This window comes from Brassica oleracea, chromosome C3 (genome assembly GCF_000695525.1).
Source record: "Brassica oleracea var. oleracea cultivar TO1000 chromosome C3, BOL, whole genome shotgun sequence".
Taxonomy (NCBI): Eukaryota; Viridiplantae; Streptophyta; class Magnoliopsida; order Brassicales; family Brassicaceae; genus Brassica; species Brassica oleracea.
In genome coordinates, this window is record NC_027750.1 from 28,725,283 (window position 1) to 28,750,922 (window position 25,640).

Consider the following 25,640-nt stretch of genomic DNA (forward strand, 5'->3'; position numbering starts at 1 on the left):
AGCGACCTGGCTGTGTCGCTCCGAAGACATCGCTCCCGGGTCGTCCCTCGCGAGCGACCTGGCTGGGTCGCTCTGAAGACATCGCTCCCGGCTTGCTCAGAAACCATAGACGCGAGCGACCTTAGGGTGTCGCTCTAGGAGGTCGCTCCAAAGCGTAGATGGCGAGCGAGTTCATGGCGTCGCTCCGGTAGGTCGCTCCCATGCATTGCTCGTCCAATGATCACCTTAATCACTTCTTTTGAGCTCCAAATGCACCCAAATGTCTCCAGGAACTCCATGTGGTACTCCAATACCTAATAGAGACATATGTATGCAAAATGCAACCTAGACATGGCTAAATCCTAATCTATATGATGAAAATGCACATGAATAAATGGATAAAACAATGTGAATGTGCAAGAATTCTGACACCACAATAACATCTAACTTTTCACAGTTTTTGGCTTTCTACTAATATTACTATCTTTAGTTGGTTTTAAGCCAATTAACTCTTATTTTAAAGGAGGAACCCACTCAAAATAAGGGGATAAGGGGATGGTTCTCCAATGGTGGCCTTTAAATATTTTTTCTACAAGCTTTACTTATTACATTTTAGTCCTCAATATTTTTAATAATTAAATACAATCACTAAACTTTTATAAAGAAGCAATAAACATACATTTTAAATAGATACTCAATAAACATATTCTCATAAATAAAAAATAAACCAAATTACTTATAATAAAAATAAAAACATAAATATAGATAATAATAACACATACAATCCAAATAACAAAGGTACATATAAAATACAAAACTAATCAATAGGATTATTTCCGTAATGCTCCCATATGTGATCAATCAACACATTTCTTAGTGACAAGTGAGCTTCTTTATCTTTTATCTGAAGATTATGTGATAAAACTTGTTGAAACCGCATATCTTCATTTATTGCCATTTCAACGTTTGTTGGTGGTGCTGGTCTTGCATCTCTAATCGGTGCGTTGACATCTCGGTCATCCTCAATAATCATGTTATGCATTATAATACATAATGTCATTATATCATGCAATACCTCTTTCTTCCAATAACGTGAGGATCCTGTGACAATAGCAAATTTGGATTTTAGAACTCCGAAAGCTCGTTCAACATCTTTCCGACATGATTCTTGTCTTGCTGCAAACAATATTTGTTTGGACCTTGGGGATCGCTAATTGTTTGGAAAATTGTTGACCATTTAGGATATATACCATCGGCTAAATAATAACCCATATTATATTCTTGACCTTGAATTGTGGAATTGGCCGTAGGAGCGGTACCTTGAGTAATATTGGTAAATAAGTTAGATGACTTTAAAACATTGATATCGTTGTTGCTGCCTGGTATTCCAAAATAGGCATGCCATATCCATAGATCATAATCTGCAACCGCTTCGAGAATGATCGTGGGTGATCCGCTACGATCTGCAAATTGTCATGCCCATGCAGTTGGACAATTTTTCCACTTGCAGTGCATGCAATCAAGACTGCCTAGCATTCCAGGAAATCCACGTTGTTGGCCGATGTTGAGAAGTCTGGAAACATATTCTATTGTTGGTGACCTGAGATACCACTCTGAAAACACATCTACAATTGCACGAAAAAATATTTTCATGCATTCAATTGTTGTGGACTCCCCTATTTTGATGTATTCATCAGTGGCATCAGCAGGAATCTCATATGCCAAGATCCGAATGGCAGCTGTAACCTTTTGAAAAGTTGATAATCCAAGTTTACCAGATGCATCACGTCGTTGGTTAAAGTAGTTGTCATGTTGTTTAATAACATCCACAATGTGAAGGAATAGCCTTTGTGACATTCTAAATCGACGATGAAACTCTCTTTCACCATACACAGGATTATCAAAAAAAATAACCATTGTACAAATTGCGATCAGCATTTTATCTATCACGAAGAATAACTGCATGACCGACAATAGAACCGCGGTGACTTACATGATTATTTTCTTGATGGAGTTGGTGAATAAGACGATTATTGTTGATAAACAAATTAACTGCAATTTGTTGTTCTCTCTCCATTGCCTCACTTTTATCAGTAATCCATTGATCAAACTCAGATGAATCTGAAGAAGAAGAATTTTGAAAAGATGAATTTCCGATATTAAAATTCATTTTTATCTAAAGCTTTGTTGATATGTTCATTGATGCAAATACAAGTATATATATAGACTTTATGTCTCAACAATAGTTGGTCTACACCATTCAATAGATTTTATGTCTCAACAACCATTAAATTGAATGTTTGTCATTTTCCTATCCACCCTCCAACCTCTGACCTCCAACTATATTCAATAGATAAAATCTCTGAAATTAATTTACGTTCATTTCTTTTATGTGTATAAATAATAGACTTTACCAAATGAAAAAATTCACACTCATTCATATATTTTCTTGTATACAAAAAATGGAAAGAAGTAGGGGCACATCATTCAACCAACAAGAAGATGAGTTTTTATGTCATGTCCATTTAGAGATATCACAAGATCCCATTACTAGCAACAATCAAGCTCTCAAGACATTATGGGATAAAATAACAAAAAACTATAATGCAAAAAAACCAGAAAGTTGGGAAGTTAGGAGAAATAGATCTTTAGTAGGTAGGATAGGTACTGTTTTGTATGCTGTTAGAAACTTGATAAGTTGTGTGATCCAAGTGCAAAATATGCATCCAGGTGGTGCATCCGAACAAGACATTGTAAGTTTAATTTACATTAATATGTGTTATTTATTTATTTATATTATTGTTTATATATTTAATTAAGTTTTTTGTTCTAAAATGTTGTAGATGGAGAAAGCAAAGAAACTATTGCTGCAAGATCGAAAACAATTTTTTTTTTTTAAAAAAATTGATCATATGTGGGTATTGATGAAAGATATTTCAAAGTTTTCAGATAATGCTAATATCAGTATCCCGGATATTGAGAGCAACACATTCGGTTCTCAAACATCACAATCTCCTGGAATTTCTTCATTTTCAATAAATTTAAGCAGCGATGATGGTGGTTCAAATTCATCTCAATGTCCTATTGGTTCGAAGAAAGCAAAGCTCAAAAGAAAACTTGTTGAAGGTAATAACACATCTATGGATTCTTTGGTTTCATCGAATGAACAAATCCTAATTTTTTTGAAAGAAAGTGCAGCAACTAGGGAAAAGACTTATAAGATAGTTCAATTAAGCATGAAAAATCAAGCAAAATAATTAGCTTTAAAAGAAGTGGAGGAAGAAAATAAAATCTTGTTGACACATTTAAACTCTATCGATGATAGTAACACTCGTCAGTTTATCCGATTTGAACAAGCAAGAATCATACAAAAAAGAACTCAACAACAACAAGGTGAAACTACTCCAACAATATTTTGGTGATCTTGGAGGTTTGGGATCGAATTTACCTGAATATTAGTATTGTAATATATATTAATTTGTGTAATGTTTTCAGTTTATTGTAATGTCTTTTGATGTAAAATATTATGCTTGTATTATGAGTCTTAATTTGTGTAAAATTTCCTAAATGTAATGTTATTGTTGTGTAAAATAATATGTTTGCATTATATATTTATTATAATTATTTCTGTAGAATAATTATAAACATATTATTAGTGTCCAAAATTAACTTTATTTAAAACCAAAAATTATAATAGTTATGTGACTAAAAAAGACAACATAAAAAGTATTAAAGTATAAATTATAAAACTTATAGAAATATAAGGATTAAAGTGAAAAGTGAATAGTGTTTTAAGAGGTTGAATAGTGCCAGCTTCTTATATTTGAGAGTGTACTGTTCATCCCTTTATAAAATAGGGGGATAAATGGTTGTTGGAATGCAAAACCCTTTAAGAAATAAGGAGATAAGGGGATCGTTGGATCCCCTTATTTTAAAGGAGAGACCCACTCAAAATAAAAGGATAAAGGGGATGGTTCTCCAATGGTGACCCTTAAATATTTTCTCTACAAACTTTACTTATTACACTTTAGTCTTTAATATTTTTTAATTATTAACTATAATCACTAAACTTTTATAAAGAAGCCATAAACATATATTTTAAATAGATACTCAATAAACATATTCTCATAAATAAACAATAACACAAAATTACTTATAATAAAAATAAAAACATAAAATATAGATAATAATAACACATACAATCCAAATAACAAAGGTACATATAAAAATACAAAACTAATCAATAGGATTATTTCCGTAATGCTCCCATATGTGATCAATCAACGCATTTCTTAGTGACAAGTGAGCTTCTTTATCTTTTATCTGAAGATTGCGTGATAAAAATTGTTGAAACCGCATATCTTCATTTATTGCCATTTCAACGTTTGTTGGTGGCGCTGGTCTTGCATCTCTAATCGGTGCGTTGACATCTTGTTCATCCTCAAAACTAAAAAAAGGTTTTAAATTTGATCATGTGTGGGTATTGATGAAAGATATTCCAAAGTTTTCAGACAATGCTAATATCAGCATCCCGTATATTGAGAGCAGTACCTTCGGTTCTCCAACATCACAATCTCCTGGAATTTCTTCATTTTCAATCAATTTAAGCAGCGATGATGGTGGTTCAAATTCATCTCAACGTCTTGGTTCGAAGAAAGCAAAACTCAAAAGAAAACTTGTTGAAGGTAATAACTCATCTATGGATTCTTTGGTTTCATCGAATGAACAAATCCTAAATTTTTTGAAAGAAAGTGCATCAACGAGGGAAAAGACTTATGAGATGGTTCAATTACGCATGAAAAATCAAGCAAAAAATTAGCTTTAAAAGAAGTGGAGGAAGAAAATAAAATCTTGTTGACACATTTAAACTCCATCGATGATAGTAACACTCGTCAGTTTATCCGATCTGAACAAGCAAGAATCATACAAAAAAAGAACTTAACAACAGCAAGGTGAGACTACTCCAAACAATATTTTGGTGATCTTGGAGGTTCGAGATCAAATTTACCTGAATATTAGTATTGTAATATATATTAATTTGTGTAATGTTTTCAGTTTATTATTGAACATGTCTTTTCATGTAAAATATTATGTTTGTATTATGGGTCTTAATTTGTGTAAAATTTCCTAAATTAATGTTATTGTTGTGTAAAATAATATGCTTACATTATATATTTATTATAATTATATGCGTAGAATAATTATAAACCTATTATTAGTGTTCAGAAATTAATTTTATAAAACCAAAACTATAATAGTTATGTAACTAATATAACTATAGTACAAAAAGACAACATAAAAAGTGTTAAGTACAAATTATAAGACTTACAGAAATAGAAGGACTAAAGGGAAAAGTGAAATATGAATAGTGAATAGTGTTTTAAGGGGTTGAATAATGCCTCTTTATATTTGAGGGTGTACTGTTCATCTCTTTAAAAAATAAGGGGATAAAAGTCTGTTGGAATGCAAAACCCTTTAAAAAATAAGAGGATAAGGGGCTGTTGGAGATGCTCTTAGGGAGGGAAAAAACTTGTAAGATTTTTGCATGATTTAGGCTCCGAATGGAGAAAGCGGATCAAGCGTTGCGGATCGAGCGGAACAAGAGCGGATCGAGCGGATCAAGCGGTACAAATGTGGATCTAGCGGATCTAGTGGTTCAAAACATATGTTTGAATAGTGAAAGTGAATGAAAAATGGTCCAAAGTACTGTACTAATTTAAATTAATATATTAAAAAATTGTAATACTATTTATTTTATATTTGATTTGGCTGTTTTTAAAATAATTATATAAATACAATAACTATAAATTTCTATTCATAATATAATATTAAATTAATTTAACCATATATATAATTGTTTTGAGCTTTGAAATTATATATCTATATATATATATATATCATTTTAGTAGTTTTTAATTACTATGTATTAATAAATAATTATGAAATGTTTATGCATACCTAGTATAGTATAATTTAACAAACACATAAGTCATTTTTTTTTACGTCAAAATGTCATTCTATTACTCAAGCTTGAGGTGGTCTGGGTAAACAGACCGGAACACATAAGTAATTTAAATATTATACAAAACATATTTGTATATATGTAAGTAAGAAACAATATAAACTCACAAGAAAATAAGTTTGTCAAATACGCTTCAAAACAAGTTTATTTACAAGCATATATATTATTATTCAAAAGGAAAAGCAAAACTAAAATAAACAGTACATAAAAGTGGATCGAGCGGAACAAAAGTGAATCTAACGGTTCTAACGGTACAAGTGTGGATCAAGCGGATTAAGTGGATCCAGCGGTCCAAACATATGTTTTTTTGAAAATTAAATTAAAAATAATTGTATATATTATCATATATTATTTAAAATAATTATGTTTTTGATAAAATAGTATAACTATTTCTAGTACAAAACATAATAACATAAAAATAAGTCATTCAAATGATATATAATATATACATAATATGGAACCACAGGAATATAATAAAAAAATTGATGTATGACATTATCAAAACTCACAATGGTCATAAATAAATCTATTATTTTCTAAAAGAAAAAACAGTAGTTTTATACACAAGAAACACTCGAAATTTGCTGTATTTTACTGTTGACAGTGGTTCTACAATGTTTCTTCATGTATTAGAACTGCTAGCGGTTCAGCATTATTTTATTATTTGAGAAAGACAGTCAAACATTAACGTAAAAACATTGGTGAATGGAAGTACAAAAGCGGTTCCTCCACTTGACGTGTATCGCCCGCTTAATATTCACCTTCCATTCAAACTCTTAGTTTTCTTTGTGCCTAGTGTACCCACTTGGTAATTTAAATTTGAAATCCCAACCTGATTATAATGATGCCTTTACTTTTTATCCTTGACTTTTGAATATATCTAAATGCTAGATTGTAGCCCATTTGAGGGCTTGCTAGACTTTCAGTTAAGCTGGCTAACCAAAAACAAGTTCTTGATTTTGGAAAATGATCTTATTTTCTAAATAAAAAATATGGTGAATCCGTAGATATCATCTGCTGTTAGCATAGGACTCGACTTTGGATCATATATAGCTGTGAAGCGATACTTCTTTAATTAACTGCACGTAAACTTGTGAAACTAAATTCTCGCTCTAAACTACACATTTAAAAAACTTTATTTAGAACGTATAACGTTGGTTGTGTAATTTCGGTAAACGAAACTATAAAACATAACTTTCTCTTCTTTATCAAAAAAAAAAAACATAACTTTCTCTAAAGAATACATAACTACAACAAGTGTTATGCAGCGCAGCTTACATCAGATTTTAGGGATATAGTTATAAAGTGCGAGCTTTTATTTATCTAGTAGATTGATTATTAATCACGGTTGTGAAAATCATGGTGGACGCGTTGAACTTGGCCAAAGTTGGCCAAAGTCCTGGATCTTATCTTAATTAACTTCTACCTTCTTTTGCTCTGCTTAACGCTATGTTTGCACAAACCTTTTCTGATCTAAAAGAAACTTTAGTCTTATAAAGAAATGGATACTTAAAAAAAATGGAAAATAAAGTTATTGTGGAAATAAAAAGTAAAATGGTACTATTAAAAACCATCCTGAAAGTGGTATTTCAATAATCACCAACCATTGTTATTGTTTACACATAATAATAATATATAACGATTCTTGTCTAATGCACTTGCATTAAAGCATTCTTACGTAAAGAAGACTTCGACAAAAAATGTCGAAGAAGATTATTTTATTCAACTGCCAGATCTATGAATCTATGAACTCACGTGTTGTCTCCTCTCCCTCCGCATCCAGCGTTGATCGCTAAGAAAAGTCATGACAAATTTCAAGTGAACAAATCACAGCTCCCATCTTATAAGGAAAGCGGATTTAATTTGGAGATAGTGCACATAATTTAGTCATATGAATGAGTTGAGAAATGAGTTCACATTCTTTGAATATGTTTTTTGGGGTTCAAATTGATTTGTTCAAATTTAAATTTGGTTTTAGGCAAAAATTCATTTTCAAAATAGTTAATGTATGTTTTAATAATTTTTACAGAAGTTTTATTAATATATATTAGATATACAGTAAAGAACCTTTGATAAAATTTCAAATCAGATACGGAATGCTTTACAGAAACTAATCTAAACCGGAGAAAGAAAATCCAGCGGTCTAGTTCTCAAAAAAGAAAACAAGCGGCCTTAAAAATGCAATTAAAAAACAAACAAAATCCAGCGGTGTAGTCTAATCTAACCCAGTCTATAATCCAAACCGGCATTTATAAAAAAAAACATGAACTAATCCAATTGCAACGTCTACTGCGAATGGGAAGTAAGAAACTTGAATAATAAGTATATAGTTTCGTTATTATAATTCTTACAGTTCTACCACAAAATTTTTTTTATAGCGATTAAAACCTAGAGAAAATAACGCTTAAAAATCCATTGTAATCGTGTGCAACTGTGCATGCGATTGCATGTACATTTTCTCAATGATGTACACGCGTATGCATGGATCAGAAAATGTATTTTACGTGTGTTTTAATTCTGAGCATGCTGGCTTAACTTTTTTTTTTAAATAACTAGACACAATTTTTTTTTTTTGTAAAAAATAGCTAGATACAATTGAAAATATCTTTTTTGCAGAAAGAAAGAGCATTTTGTAGAAAACAGAACATTATCATATGCTCTTTCCTTTTCATGCATGCGCGTGTATATAGACACAAAAGTACATGCAATTCTCTGCTTTTAAAACTTGACTACATTATACTCCGATTAGTGCGTTAAAAAGTTGGTTAAAATTAAATAAACAACAGTAAGATGAAATAATTTAATCTCTTATATATTAATCCTGAAACATTACAACATGTTTTCGTAGCCACGTGTCATTACGAAAATCATTCTTAGAATTGTTTGAAAAATAAGTTGATCCATATAAACATATACTATGATTTTTATTAAACTAACTATCAAATTAATTAATAGTGTACAAAAAAATATTTGTTTTTCCTTAAATAAAAGGTACGGAATTACCTAATATAGTTAACATATATATGACAATTAATGATCATGAATAATACATATTTGATAAAACAATTTATAACCTATCTATTTTTTGTTTAATTTTATACTACTAAAAGAAATTAAACAATCACATTAAGCATATAATGAAAACAATTGGACTTTTTCTTATATGTTATATTTTGAATTTTTAAAAACGATTATAAATTACTAAAAATGGTAAAAGACTCACATTAAAAAATTTGTGATCAATGGTTTAACTTTTTTTTTGTTCAAGCAAGATACAAATGATCATATATCATAGGGTGGGCGTTCGGATACCCGTTCGAGTTTGTATCGGATATTTCAGTATAAAGGTATAGAACCCGTTCGAGTATTTCTACACTTCGAGTCGGGTTCGGGTATTTTATGTTCTGGTTCGGATATTTTGGGTCAGGTTCGGATATTTAAATTTTGAAGGAAAAATAAATAAATGATTCATTGTTTAATTTTTTTGTATTTAAAATATATTTTAACTTAAATGTTTTTTTTTAATTTTTAAAAGATTAAACTATTAATAGGTTTGGAGATAAAACTTAAAAATAGAAAAACACTAATTTAGTTGTTGTTCTGAAATTTTAGATGCAACTTTTGTTAATGCAAGAAACAAGAACTTGATATGTTTTTTAAGTGAGTAGCAAATGATTTTGTCCATAATTATATGTACATTAACTAATTTTGAGCAATAAGAATCATTAATATAAATATTTTGAATAAAATGAGAGAAATAAACTAGAAATATAGAGTTAGATATACTTATGTTTGGTTATCTTCGGATATCCATTCGGGTTTGGATATTACCCGTTCGGATTCAGATATTACTCGAACTGGTGAAATAAGTAATTTGTTTTGTTGTTCTAATTAGATGATTTTTAGACTGAGCTGGTGAATATATACTAGACAAACATTTATATTTCGAGTCTGCACTTATATTCTATAATAGCTTGATATATTAGATTTGAACACTAACATGTTAATATAGTTTGCCGGTGATTATTTTTCAAAATTTTGATTCTTTGATATGTATATGGAGTGAAACTAATTTTTACAAATGTCCATTTTTTTAATTGACACTTATGTAATTCACCGAATTCATAATAAGTTAAAAAAAGAAACTTAAATCATATCAATGAAACAAAGACGAGAACGATTAATTCAATGAATTCATAAAAGAAGTTAAAAAAGAAACTTAACTCATATCAATGAAACAAAGACGAGAACGAAAGCACAATTCTATAGAGGTAGAAAATGAAATCACTTATGGAGAGTCAATAGTAAAAAAATCGAGAGCAGAAAACCTAATCTCCTTTCGTCATTATACAATTGATGTTGCCTATTTGGTTTTGGTGATTTGTGTCAGCCGTAAAACTTAATTTCCTTTTATGTATATGAAGTCTTAAAAATAATTAAAATGAGATTTAATACGTCAACTCTTCAACAACGATGATATATTTAAGAGATCAACATTTGTATTCATTATTTTATAATGGATAAAGATTGTATTGTTGCAAAATGTTAAAATCATTTTATAAACAAACATTATTATAAGAACTCACTCCGCGTATGTGCGCGGATTATCATCTAGTAGATATTATAGCATTGACAGAGGCACCTATCACTCCTACCAACTATTATAAAGCCACACTAGTCTTTGTACCCTAAACTTTCATTCATATATAATTTCAAAAGATGAGTCACGACACAAACACCATTTATGTTGTTTATCTCTTATTTTGTCTCTTGATCACATCTGCCTCTGCACAATCCCTCATACGACAATCCACTGATGACCTAACCACAACTCTACAGCGTATGCATGCACTATCTTTTGCTCTTAGAATCGAACCCATATTCAAGAAATCCTTTAATGTCTTTAGATTCTGTGTTTCCGCTGTGTGTTATCAAACAGTATGATACAGAGACACTTGCTCTATTTACTCAAATTCTCTCTTTTTGTCTTTAAACAGAGGAGAATGGAGCACAACCAAACTCAATCCTGGGAGAAGCGCATTACTTAAATGAAGATGATCTAGAGATCTCTTCACGTGATTATAAAGACTCACCTTCAAACGCAGTGACGGGTATGAGAGATCGTCCCCCAATGTCTTACTCTCTCAAAATGGAGTCTTTCAACACGCTCCTTCAGTCAAATGAGACAGAGAGATATGAATCTCGTCCTTTTCCGGTTGGTGGATACAACTGGTATGTTGGTATTCTAAAAAAAAAAAAAAAAAAAAAAAAAAATTAGTATACGCAAGTGAAGCTTTGATCTATAACTCCTAATTATCCATAGCACCCCACTTGGGGTGCTTAATTTTTTTTTTAAGCACCCCGGTTAATGCTGCTCTAAAGTTTTAAGAGTTAATGTATATATAATTTCAAAAATTGTTTAAACAAAATTTTATTAAAACTTATTTGATTTTCCATAGTCCCAAAAATATCAAGACCACTGTTGAATATATGAATCTTGTTACACAGGTCACTTATTGTGTACCCCAACGGGAACAGGCAAGATAGTGGTTCAGGGTTCATTTCGCTTTACGTAGCCATAGACAACTCAACTCTCGTCTTTTCACATCAAGAGGTTTTCGCGGATCTCAGGTTTTACATATTCCAAAGGAACGAGAGGAAGTACTTCACCATGCAAGGTCTTTTTTGTTAATTTTACATTCTATCAAGAAAAGATGCAACGTATATATAGTAGTGATCTATCCTATATGGCTATATATTTATGTTATAATCCGCAGATACTCATGCATGGCGATACAATATTTTCAAAACGATGTGGGGATTCCCTCAGGTCCTCCCTCTTGCTACCTTCAGAGACCCGAGAAACGGATACCTGTTCAATGGAGATCACTGCGAGTTTGGTGTTGATGTGACTATTCATACTGCCTTTCAAAGATCAGAACTTTTCACTGTCGCTAGGAATTTCCCTAACCCGAGGTTCACCTGGACTATTCGGAGTTTCTCCACGCTGCTCGGAGAGGCTTACTTCTCTGATGTGTTCTCCATCGGAGGAAGAAGATGGTAAGTCCGACATTAGTTCAAGATCAAAGCAATTTTGCTTTAGTTAGAGTATCGTGGTAGTGACAAATAGTCATGATCAGGAATATACAAGTGAATCCAAGTGGCGCTGGAACGGGAGAAGGAAGTGCCTTGTCGATTTATCTTCTCCTTAATGCAAACGAGAGAGTCAGACCCTATGAGAAGATTTATGTTCGAGCCCAGCTTAGAGTTCTTAACCAACGTGCCTCGCCCCAGTGGAGAACCATCGAAAGGCCACGTAAGCAGATGATATATTTTGGTACTATGCTATGGACACATCCCTTGTGACTTATGAATGCTTTCTTGTCATCTTTCTTTTTATCCGTAGTCGATCATTGGTTCACTGGTCCGGGACTAGGTTGGGGTTACAATGAGTTTATCCCTCTAGCTGATCTCAGGGATCCACAGAGAGGTTATCTCGTGAATGATGTGTTGATAGTTCAAGTGGAAATGGAAATAATTTCTACAACCAGGTACTTCCCTAGTTAGATTTCTTTAACCAAAGAACTTGTAGCTCTATGTAATTTGCTTTATTATCAACCACTTAATAATCAGAAATGTATGTGTTTGCGTTTCAAATAAATGAGTTCTGTATATATCAAAGCATCATATCTGTTTCTTGCAAGCACCGAGGGCTTCTACTGCAGCTCAAATCTGGTTATACAATCTTCCTTCCAGCAGTAACTGGAAACGAAACTGACTATTTCACGACCATATTAGTGTTTTGTATCTTCAAGCAAATAAAAAAGAAGAGAGAGGCTAAATGTAAGAAAATGCCATTTTTAATTACGCGTGATCATGATTATAATGAGATTAAACAAAAACTAGTTATAATGAGTCGATTCCGTGAAAGATTTCAAAACTTTGAGTTCGTTGTAGATTAGTTTTACTTAATTGTAGGTAGAACAACTAAACAAAAACTATTTATAATGAGTCGATTCCGTGAAAGATTTCAAACAGTGTAGTTAGTTGTACATTACGATGCTTCCATTCAAAAACAGACACCGAAGCTTTTGTCATGCTTCTAAATGTCTATAAATTCTCTCTTTTTTTTTTACTAAATGTTTAGGAACCCTTCGTGACGTTTTTGTATTGGAACAAAATACCCTTTCATAAATGTCTTAAAACACTTTCTTAAATATTCATGAATCCTTCGTAAATTAAAGCCATTTCATTCAGAGAGTTTATCTCAATCTATAGTCTCAAAGATTCATCAAAAACGTCACGAAAAGGAAGCAAATCTTCAAACGAGTTTAGTTGTGAATCACGTGTTGATAGTAAAATGGTCGGAAAGGAAGCAAATCTTCAACCGAGTTCTTCCCTAGTTGGGTTTCTCATATCTCTAACCAACGCACTTGCAGCTCCATATTTTCATTAATTACTAGGGGTTGGCGATCGGGTACCCGTTCGGGTTCGAATCGGGTATCTCGGATTTTAGGGTATTTCCGTATAGAAGTATAGAACCCGTTCGGGTATTTCTGTACCTCGGATCGGGTTTGGGTATTTTTAGTTCGGGTTCGATTATTTTGGATCGGGTTCGGATATTTAAATTTTGAAAAAAAAATTTAAAATTTAAATTTTTCATTTCTCAAATTTCTTGTATTTAAAAATATAACTTTCACTCAACTAATTTTTATTTTTAATAGATTGAATGGTTAATAGATTTGGACATAACATTATGAAACTAAAAAAAACATTAATTTTATTGTTTTAAAATTTTGGATGTAACTTTTTGTTAATTCTTGAAATAAAAAGTTTGACATGCATTTTAAGTGAGTAGCAAATCATTTTCTCCGTAATTCTATGTATATCATATGAACTTAAAGTATGTGTAGTATCAATATAAATATTTTATATAAAATGAGAGGTGTAAGCTAAAAATATATGGTTAATTATACATATGTTCGGTTATCTTCGGATATCCATTCGGGTTCGGATATCTAATCTCTCCTAAATCAATACCCGTTCGGATATTTTGCTACTTTGGTTCGGATTTCGGTTTGGGTTTTTCGGATCGGGTTCGGGTTCGGTTTTGGGTTCGGTTTCGGATATTGGGTAAAGTGCCCACCCCTATTAATTACTATCAACCACTTAATAATATGATTCTGTGTTTGTATTTTAAATGAATGGGTTTTTAATATAGAAACAATACTTCCAAATGTACGACTCTATTTGAAAGAACTAATGATTTTGTTATTCATGTATTTTATCATAGATACATGGAAATTTTTATTTGTCTTTTCCTAAAATGATCATGTGCACGATTAAATCATTTTACGTTCAAATATTCCAAATAAATATTTAAAGATCTAACTTCTCATCTATTTCTTTTTTTGGAAAAAATGATGTGTGAATGCGTATTTTTCTTATATGTTCATTTCTATATACAATATTTTTAGAAAATCTAAAAAGTAACTTCTAATATTTAACCAACCAACTTTTCACAAATTAGTTTGGAATATAACTTATCATTTTCATTTGATTCACTCCTAACTATAATTTTATTTCTCCCCCTAAATATAAGCATTCTAACTATACCATGTAATCATTTTTCTGACCAATTACATGGTTACAAACAAATATGAATATGTTACCGAATAATATCTATTAACTTTACAACAAAATATGTGTTTGCTTGTTTTTAATTAGTTTAAAATATCTTAAATTGCATTCAAAATTGCAAAATAAATTGCTTAAACTAAGACCGAAATAGAACAACCAATGAAAAGTAGCTCTCTACGGAATGTCCTAGCTGTCTTAGCTAAAAAATCAGAAAACTGGTTGCGCACTCGTGGTACATAAGTGATTTTGAAGTCCGGAAAACAAATCTGCAGCGTCTCTATCTTCTCCAATTTTTTCGCGAAGCTTGGCCACTCCCGGGGTTTCTCTAACATTGCAATCAGCTCCTTTCAGTCTGTTCCAAAGCTCTGACATGGCGAGTGTTGAAGCATGTTCTCCATCAGCCATCGTAGTGCTTCTACCTCCGAATGCAATGCTGATTCACATCGAGAAAAATTCCGAGTTCCCATAAGTTGTATGTTCTCTCCACTGTCCATCAAGACCCATCCACATCCACTATATCGATCAGAAGTTGTCCAATATCCATCTAACAGACAAATATTACCCAAGCTTAAAACTTGGTTTTCATCATTATTACTGGCCTGTACTACTGGTGGTATCATCTCATTTGCATTAAACCATGCTTGACACTCACTTTCTGCGTATCGAACTAGTTCCAGATGGTCACTGTCTATTCCCCTGAAAAGTTTATCATTACGAGCCTTCCAAATATACCATATTATCCAGGGATAAAGATCCATGTCCTAGTCTGATTCTAAGATATCATTCTTCCTCCATAATAGATAGTCCATGTTTGTGTAGACGCTTGACACTGGAAATGTACCTGGGCTTGTAGGAGTTCCTGATAAGGGCCATACTTGAAGAGCTGGAGGGCATTCAAATATTGCATGAATTACAGATTCTTCTATTTATCCACACCTTGGACAATAATTATCGCACCTCATATTCCGCCTTACTAGATTCTTCGTTACTGCCACCTGACCCGATATCAATTGCCCTATAAGATGGTACATCTTCCTTGGAGCTTTCAACTTCCATGTTAAATAGTTTATATGCTTGATTTATAATTTAGGTAGAAGTTGTTTTCTTATTGTTCAAAAAAAAAGAAGGTAGAAGTTGTTTTCTCTTTGTCATTAACCAGACAATATAGATAATATAATGTGACCATCCAATTTTTAAGCAAAGTTTTTCTACGGATCTCATTACTCCTGTAGCACATCTATCATTTTCTTTGTTGTAGTATTTTTAGTTATTCGCTTTTCCGTCGAGTTTATCTCGTGACGTAATCGTCTCAACTCTTTGGATTTTTAATTTTAAATATGATTAGTTGGTGCACAAAAAATACTATAATATATAATGCAATAGTATTAAAAGTTTTTATATTAGTTATATTTTATCTTTTTGTTATTCAGTACAATTTTTGGATTTACAAAAGTGTAAATTAATTTTCTTTTAGAAATTTTAGAAATCTATCGAGCCGAGATAAGAGGAAGCCGAGTGAATAAAAGTGTGAACACGGCACTTGGGAGGGATCTTGAAAGTGTGAACGCAACCAAATGGTGGAGAATCTCTGAGGCAAAAGATGCCCTTATCCAAATATTCAACTACTCGACTGAGCATAAGTCATAGGCTTTGACTGAAAGGTATTTCTAGCGCAACAATTATTAGCGCAAAATGTGTTACTCCTATTTACGCTGTGAAACTGCCAATCAGGTAAAATTGTTTTTCCTACATTTACTCTACTTACTGTTTAATCAAAAGAAAATCTACACTAGTCGTTACGCTACATTTCATCAGAGTAACTTCATTGTTTCATTTTTTTTCTCTTTTCCACCTTATTTATTACTCTCATTTCCACCTTATTTATTACTCTCATTTCCACCTTATTTATTACTCTCATTTCCACCTTATTTATTACTCTCATTTCCACCTTATTTATTACTCTCATTTCCACCTTATTTATTACTCTCATTTCCACCTTATTTATTACTCTCATTTCCACCTTATTTATTACTCTCATTTCCACCTTATTTATTACTCTCATTTCCACCTTATTTATTACTCTCATTTCCACCTTATTTATTACTCTCATTTCCACCTTATTTATTACTCTCATTTCCACCTTATTTATTACTCTCATTTTCTCCAAAAGTTCCCAATCACACTCATAATTATACACACGCACGTCATGCTAGAACAATGCATGTATGAATAAAAAGGGAAAGTGAGATGAAACCACAAGAAGAAGGTTGGTCAGTTCTAGCATTGTGATCGGAAACGCCTCTGAGCTTTGGATTCTTCACCACGTCGCGTTTTCTCCTCGGCCCGAAACACGAGCAACACACCATTGTCTTCAAAAATTCGATCTTTCAGGTGAATTTACCTAAGGTGACGACACTCACGAAACGCCGATCAAACAAGACACACATACATACACAATAAGAGATCAACGGAAGATTCAAGTTTAATAGAAAACCAATTTGATACATTTGCGTTGCAGTAGCTTTCAACTCATCAACCTCAAGCAATCCTTGTCTCTTGATCGAAACCGATCGATCAAAGCTTCTTCTTCGACGAGAATCCACATCGCACGAGCGACGGCCGGCGAGTTTCTCCTCTTGTCTCCTCTCCTTGTGATGATAACTCAGTGAGAATCTCTTCATCTTCCTGCTCCTCAATTGTGTTTGCAGGAGACAAACCGAGAGAGGGCAAAGAAGAACGGAGAGGAGAGAGAGAGGGCAAAGAAACGGAGATGAGAGCAAAGCGACGCCTCTCCTCTATCCAATTATTTTATGACACCTGCCTCTAAGAGACAGTCCCTTCGCTTGCTTAATTAAGGGACGCATCTTGAGTTAGTTTCTTTTTTTCTTTTTTTTTTAATTCTAACTAACCTAAGAACCCATGTTAAGAGCTACCAATAAACATGCTCTCTAAATTAGCTACCACAGATTCCAATATCTCTCTAAATTAAGATTTAAATCTAATTAATCTCTTCAAAAGCTAATATCTATCTTCTTTTTGGACAAAGCTAACATCTATCTAAATTAATAAATATATGATATGCCTTGGAGAGCATATTATAGGAAGAGGAAAGGAGAGGGAAAGACTGAAGAATGAAAGACTCTTGTGTAGAAGGAGGCTTTGCAGTTACATTTAAATAATAAGTATAAATACTCTGTATTGCTGTACAAAATAGGGATCATGTAATTGGTCATTTGTGAGAGAGAGAGTACAGATAGATTTATACGGTAGCTCGTGAGAGACTGTATACTTCTACATACGTTTATCATATTACAGTGAGGAGATTACGGGTATAGATCATAACAATATATTGGTTGCAACTAATTTATAGTTCATAAGTGTTTGTACTTTAAACCAGTTTATTTCTGTTTGACACCTAATTTTTATGTCTGACACTCATAAAATTTGTCTATGGGTCCGCCACGGCTTCAAACCAAATCTTTCGACCTTCCATCCGGACCAACTATTCTTCCTTCCTTGCTATCTTATCTTCCAAGAATCTTAGAACATCCAGCTTCTTACCCAACCAATTTATGTCTCGAATTATCGGTGCATGTCGATTGCTTCATATGATCGATATATTTCATTACCAGATAAGTTATCAAAATTTTTATTTGAGATAGTAGCAAAAATAATTGTTTCCCTTTCTTGGTGTTATCTTTCTTTATTGTTAGGTACCAATTTTCTTTTCATGGCAAACGATTTTAAAACATCAAAGATCTCAAACGTGAAATCCACACTAATTTCTTTTAGTGAAACATAATAGGAAAAAAATAAGTATGAGTACAGTAGGAGTGTTAGACCAAATAGTTTCTCCAAACAATCTTCGAAAACAGTAAAGGTACTTAACATTTGATTTGGTTTGACATTATTTTCATGTAGCCGAACAAAATTATATATTGTTACCATTTATTTGCAAAAAAAAAACAGTGAATTTTCTCATATAAAGGAATAAGAAATAATGTCTAGTTATCGCTTAGCCATCTCTAATAACGTTTATTATTTAATTTTTGCTTCATATTTTGTTTAGGAGTATATTGTTTTACCTAAATTTTGATGTAATGAACAATGTTGCTTTAAATTTTTAAAACTATTAGTTCTTCATTTGTTTAAATTGAATTTTAATTATAAAATAATTATTTAACTATAATTTATTCTTATTTTTGTTTAAATAAATTATATATTAATGTTATATAATTAGTTTTAATTTTTCTACTATTTCCATCTAATTGCATATTGATATTGAAAAGTAAAATGATATTTTGAATATTTGAATTGTTTCACTTCCCGATAAATCATGTATAATGATTATAGTATAAAATTCACTAACTGTTCAGCTCGAATATTGGTATGTTCTTGCTCGAATATGGGTTTGTTCTTATCGATTTTCGATCAGTTTGAACATAAAATTTTAAACTCTATTAAATCCAATATTATAATTTTATTTTTATCTTTAACTTTTAATTTTTGAGAAAACATCATATATAATGTGAAAATAATTATTAATGAGTTGAAATGATCTATTGGTGATAAAGTTGTAAATTTCCTTTCACAATTTGGGTTAGACTATTAAAGTGTTCAAATTTATATTTTAAAACATGGATTTCAAGATGAACGAATATGCCCAAACTTTTTCAAACTATTTCAACAATTTTTAAGATACTTCATGACTGAATGTGATTGTGAGCGGATACACATCATCCATTTTCACTAAATAATGCATTACAAAAATGAAATGGCTTAATCAAAATCAGAATTCATCCTTATTTTACTGTGATTTATATTGATACTTCTAATCTTTTTTTATCAAAAAATTGATACTTTTAGTATAATGATAACTTGGCAGTAAATAATTTACTAAACTTATTGTACATATAGATTAGTTTCATATTAGGAATTTAAAAATAAAACTATTATCAGATAAACAGAATTTTTGTTATTGAAATACTTAAAACAAAAGATGAAAACAACGAACTGAGTGGTTGGTTTTTATTATAGGGAAAAAATGTTTTAGAAAATCATTAGATATTAGAAACGTTAAAAAAAAAAAAAGCTTAAGGGAAAAAAGAAAGAAAAAAAAAAGTAGCTCTCCTCCTTCACAACTCAATCATATTTCTCATCTCCACACAGCAGAAAATTATAAGCAATCAACCCTGGAAAGAGACAGCGAGAAGTCTATCAACTTAAATACTTTTTGGGTTAATGGAAAAGAAAGAGTTTTCCTTCATTTTACTTTTTTGCTCTTTCAGTGTTTGAATTTAGGATCGTTTCAAGTTGATAAATATTTGCTTTTATTATGTGTTTTAGACTTCAGTTTTCTGATTCGATTTCGATTCTGCCCTAATCTCCTCGTGTATAGTGTAAATTTGAGTAAATTTCTCATCTGGGTAGACAGACGGAGAAAAGGGTTGTGTTCTGATTTTTCTTCAATTGTTTCTTCTCCTACTCCTCTTTTGTGTTTCTATTTCATTTCGCATTAATGGCGGTACACGCCGTTCGATTACCGGCAACTCAGTTTTACAATGGAATCTCCAGAAACCTTTCAAATACGGATATGAAACGGTAGTGGCGTCACTCAGAGAAGGCAATTAACTTGACAAAGACAGCTCTTTGATAGTTTTTGAACTGAAGAAAATTCTGGAAGACTCACCTCTGCTTTCTAGTACGAACTCCATTTACAACTGTCTTTAATTTCTAGTGAGTTATTCTGTAAAATTGGATGGCCACAAACACTTTAATGAAACTGGTTTTTACGAAACAAACCGGTTACTATCATATGTTATATGTTATAATGTACTAACAAAAAGTTTATAATAAGTGCCAATAGCAATTATTGTAAATTGTCTAGTAATTAAAGGTCTTTTAATTTAAATGGCTGAGGAGAGTTGTGGACTTGCCAGCCAAAATGGCAGACTTATAATTAAAATACCAAAGCACTAATCTAAATTGCTCATCTTTAATAATAAGGGGATAGCTTCCATTTGTTAGTTTTTTTTTTTTCCCCAAATTATTATTATTTTTTAATTAATAAGGGGGACTAAGCCCAACAACAAGTACCGGGCCAAAGCCCAACAAACTACTAAAATTAAAGCCCATCACGTGAGGGCATACACAAACCAACTAAACGGGCCTACGGCCCAAACCGAAAGTACCCCACTACGCGGGCCGGACGCGTCCTTGCTGACCCATGCGTCAAGGAAACTGGACGCGTGTTGAGATCTCGTCGTCAGCGCTACACGCGTCACCTATGCCTCGACTTGACCATTTGTTAGTTATTATACCATTTAAATTACTATTTTTGTTTGTTATTTATACCCCTTTTGCATTGTTTCTTCAACTATCACTATTCCTAATTTAAAGCATAAACTCAGTAATTCACGTTGTAAGTTGTACCTGAAAAAAAAAACTCAACAAAAAGTGATTTTGCAATGTTAAAAATTTGTTTATGCTTACAATTTATAAATTTGTTGGTGCGTAAACTTGTATATTAAAACGTAACTCACAACTCATATACCATACTTTATATTTGTTAAAACTCAAAAGCTCAAAGTTGGTGTTACATCAAACTTATCCCACTAAAAACTACAAAGTTGGTTTTACACCGAACTTATTCCACTACTACTATTAGTTTCTCTGTATTATCGATCATTTAATTTGATGCCTAGACCTGGATTTTATTTTTCTTACGAATCTAAATTATAGAATATATTGGTTGATCTATCGCACCTCTTGTTCTTATTAGTAATTAATTCAAACCGATTTGCATACATAATCTTAGTGTTTATATGATTACTAGTATGAACCCCATGCTTCGCATGGAAATTTTTTTTGAACTTAAAATACTTTTGCTTACAAATCAACATATAACTAAAAATGACATGTATATATACTTACAAATCAAAGTCATATTGATGAATTTGATTGTCTCAGACTCTCAGTGATGCAATAGAGTTAAAAATAATTTATTTATCGTAGCAGGTGTATTATTGGTATATCAAACATCTGAAAATCAATTTGTGAATTGCACAGATTGAAAAAATGAAAAAATGTTGTTATTAGTATATACCTTTGTTAATTTTGTCTTAGAATTTAATTAACATTCCCATGGCAACACTGTTTTTGCCATCTCTCTTCTTCATGTTCCTCTAACCTCTACGACCAAACATAATCCATTTTTTACTGGAATATCTGAAACATTAAAACTATCGAGAAATAACCCAAGTAATAAAAAAATCAAAGTCACCACCACAATATATTCAATCGACATTTTGATGTAAAACCTATTGTAAAGTAGAAAATAATTGATCAATTTGATCCTTTCTCTGGTGAATTAATGGAAGTGTATTTACCTTTTTTCGAAAGCATTTTTCCAGCTACCATATTTGCATATGTGTTTCGCCTGCTTAATATCTTCCTCCACTTTGTAGTCTTTTTCGTCCTAAAGTGGCTTTGTTCCGACTGAATATCTAGCAATTCAGTTCCACCACATCTACTCTTTAACGAAACTTCCTAGCCATGAACCGGTTACATCGAAGCAATATATAGTGCTTCACCGAAACCAACAAAACTATACAAAATGGGAAATAGTGACTGAAAAATATTGGTTGTGGAGATCCAATTCCATAGATTTTGAACTCTGCATTGCCTTGGGACATTCCATACGGTCCCGGTTATGAATCACGGTTTTGAAATAAAAGAATGATCATAGGTATTTGGTATTTTCTTTTTGATCAACTGGGAATTCTCTGTTATTTGTTTATTGAATCTAATGTAGTATAGAAAAAAGGGTCGTGGAAAAAGATAAGAAACATGGGTCGTGGCCTGTTTAGAAAAAAAACTGTTCTACGGTTTCTGTTCTTTTAAGCATTTTTGTTTAACTGATTTTTTTTTAAATTATAAACACTTGTTATGTGGCAGAATATGACTCTCTAGACGACTTGCGCTTCAGTATATAAGGGATACGACTATAGTTAAGACAAACCTGATCATCTATCCACATATTCAGTTCCTTACAATGTTTTTAAACCCGACCCGAACACTAAACCGGACGACCTACCGGATCGATGGATCACTGGCTCGATCCGTGCAACCGCGTGATCCTTGGATCCCAGCCACTCGCCCGAGACCAGCAACAAAAAATTTTCTCAACTTTTATCCGGACCTTACAGTGGATTCCCTCATAAATTCGGAATCTCGCTCATGGAATTTACAGGTAATTAGGACTCTAGTGGATCCTACGGATGCAAAAATAATTGAAAGTATTCCTTTAAATAGGAATCAGTTTGAGGATAAGAATGGATGGCATTTTACTAATACTGGAAAATATTCAGTCCAATCAGGCTATCAAGTGGAACGGGTCTATCTTGATAGGGAAAAACCGCCAGCTTTTTATGGCCCTACAGTGGATATACTTAAAGCTTCCTGTTGGAAAGTTCGGTGTCCCCCAAAAATAAGGCATTTTTTATGGCAACTTCTCTCAGGATGTATATCGGTAATGAAAAATCTAAAGGCAAGAGGGATACAGGGAGATATATATTGTGCTCGATGCGGAGAACCTGAAGAATCAATTAACCATGTATTTTTTGAATGTCCACCGGCACGCCAAGTGTGTGCATTATCCAAGATTCCGTCAGCTCCTAATATCTTTCCTATCACTTCATTGTTTGCTAATATGGATCATCTTTTTTGGAGAGTCCGGCCAAAGATGGATGATCATCAGTTTGCATGGATTTTATGGTATATTTGGAAAGCTCGAAATAACAAAGTTTTCAGTAATCTGGATATTGATCCGAGGGATACTCTTCAATTAGCTGAACTAGAATCATCACTTTGGGCAGAAGCACATGTGGGAAATGACCCAACGAGAGGGCTCTCGGTACAGACCAGCGTCCCCCTAATGACACAAGGTCGATGGTGTTTCCTAGATGGTTCATGGAAAGATAAGGATACATTCTCAGGACAAGGCTGGTATAGTACTTTACCAGGGTTTGATGGGCTGCTAGGGGCAAGGAATGTAAGGGCATGTCTTTCACCCCTTCATTCGGAGGTAGAGGCATTGATTTGGGCAATGAAATGTATGAAGAATTTAAGACAGTTTCAGGTAATGTTTGCAACGGATTGTTCTCAATTGGTGAAGTATTACAACATTAAATTATATCTATTTAATTTATACTATCTATAAATCCAATAGATAATCTATTGTTTAAATCCAATTATTGATAGCCTAATAAAAATTTATGGTAGGTCCAAAATTTAAATGATAAGATTAGATATTAAAAGTAACATGACTTTTTAGGAATATGTCCATTTTTAAAAAAATCACACATGAATTAAGGTTGTTGACTTCTGTTTTATTGTTTTATTTTCATATTCAAAGATATTGTAACATTTCACAAGTTTAGAAAGTTTTTAAAAAATTAAACTTTTCACTTCATAGATTTATATTATCGAGTAAATAATTAAGCATTTAGTTTTTGTTTAATTTTAAAATAAACTAAATAGTTTATAATTTGTTTTCATTGGTTTAAGGTAGTAAAGATTAATCATTGTTAGATAATATAATTTTTGTTATTTAAAAAAAATATTTATAATTTTAAAAGTTAACATCGACAAATATTTAAATATTTAGCATATAGAGGTATAGTATTACAACATTAAATTATATCTATTTAATTTATACTATCTATAAATCCAATAGATAATCTATTGTTTAAATCCAATTATTGATAGCCTAATAAAAATTTATGGTAGGTCCAAAATTTAAATGATAAGATTAGATATTAAAAGTAACATGACTTTTTAGGAATATGTCCATTTTTAAAAAAATCACACATGAATTAAGGTTGTTGACTTCTGTTTTATTGTTTTATTTTCATATTCAAAGATATTGTAACATTTCACAAGTTTAGAAAGTTTTTAAAAAATTAAACTTTTCACTTCATAGATTTATATTATCGAGTAAATAATTAAGCATTTAGTTTTTGTTTAATTTTAAAATAAACTAAATAGTTTATAATTTGTTTTCATTGGTTTAAGGTAGTAAAGATTAATCATTGTTAGATAATATAATTTTTGTTATTTAAAAAAAATATTTATAATTTTAAAAGTTAACATCGACAAATATTTAAATATTTAGCATATAGAGGTATAGTATTACAACATTAAATTATATCTATTTAATTTATACTATCTATAAATTCAATGGATCATATATTGTTTAAATCCAATTATTGATAGCCCAATAAAAATTTTTGGTAGGTCCAAAATTTAAATGATAATATTAGATATTAAATGTAACATGACTTTGTAGGAATATGTCCATTAGATCCATTTTTTTTTAAAATCACACATGAATCAAGGTTGTGACTTTTGTTTTAATATATAAGATAACATTTTGTATCATTAAATGTGGTTCGAATCCAAGATACAGAATAACTAATCTTATTGCATTATCACTAAATCACCTACACTTTAGTTAAATTATACAATGCTAAAAGACAAATATAAGCCATGGAGAGGGTTGTCCACGTATGATAGGAAAATCAACCAATCAGAGAGCCCGAAGATGCCACGTCATCTCATTTATTATTTTTCGTCAAAAATGAAAAAAAACAATGCGAAGGAAATGATTGAACCCGGGTTAGTAGGACATACATATAATGCAGTTACCACTAAGCCATTGAGACATTCTTGGACACATATACAAGAATCACTAAGTATGTAATCACAAACTCTTATGTACAGTTACAATAATATGAATTCAACTTTCAAGACTCCGATACTTTGTTTTGTAAAAAAAAATAAGTAAGTGACTAAGCTAATATATTCTTTGAAAGTGTGAGAACATTGACAAATATGAAAAATCATAGATTTTTGTTTTCGTGACAAAGTTAAGAATATACAATATTAAAAGGCAAATATAAGCCATGGAGAGGGTGTCCACGTAGGATAGGAAAATCAA

General features: G+C 31.6%; 3 protein-coding genes across 4 annotated transcripts in view; 2 read left to right on the top strand and 1 right to left on the bottom strand.

Moving 5' to 3' along the window:
- Positions 1–1,879: 1,879 nt before the first annotated feature.
- LOC106334433 lies at positions 1,880–2,056 on the bottom strand. The gene is given in 1 exon segment (XM_013772713.1): positions 1,880–2,056. A coding segment is annotated over 1 exon segment (177 nt).
- Positions 2,057–2,429: 373 nt separating this feature from the next.
- LOC106333895 lies at positions 2,430–3,481 on the top strand. The gene is made up of 3 exons (XM_013772281.1): positions 2,430–2,732; positions 2,823–3,105; positions 3,305–3,481. Exons 1-3 carry the CDS (start codon positions 2,442–2,444, stop codon positions 3,436–3,438), a joined length of 708 nt encoding a protein of 235 aa, XP_013627735.1. The 5' UTR covers positions 2,430–2,441; the 3' UTR covers positions 3,439–3,481.
- A 7,215-nt stretch (positions 3,482–10,696) lies between these two features.
- The window catches only part of LOC106335669 (probable inactive serine/threonine-protein kinase fnkC), a 72,210-nt gene continuing 57,266 nt past the window's right edge, over positions 10,697–25,640 (top strand). Inside the window, exons 1-6 of one of the 2 annotated variants that reach the window (XM_013774253.1) lie at positions 10,697–10,841; positions 10,999–11,233; positions 11,510–11,679; positions 11,779–12,061; positions 12,142–12,317; positions 12,408–12,615. In XM_013774253.1, the coding sequence (XP_013629707.1) occupies positions 10,721–10,841; positions 10,999–11,233; positions 11,510–11,679; positions 11,779–12,061; positions 12,142–12,317; positions 12,408–12,568 (1,146 nt within the window). In that variant the 5' untranslated portion in view covers positions 10,697–10,720 and the 3' untranslated portion in view covers positions 12,569–12,615. Of the gene's footprint in view, positions 10,842–10,998; positions 11,234–11,509; positions 11,680–11,778; positions 12,062–12,141; positions 12,318–12,407; positions 12,616–25,640 lie in introns of those variants that run through there. The other variant, XM_013774254.1, reaches the window with a different exon arrangement.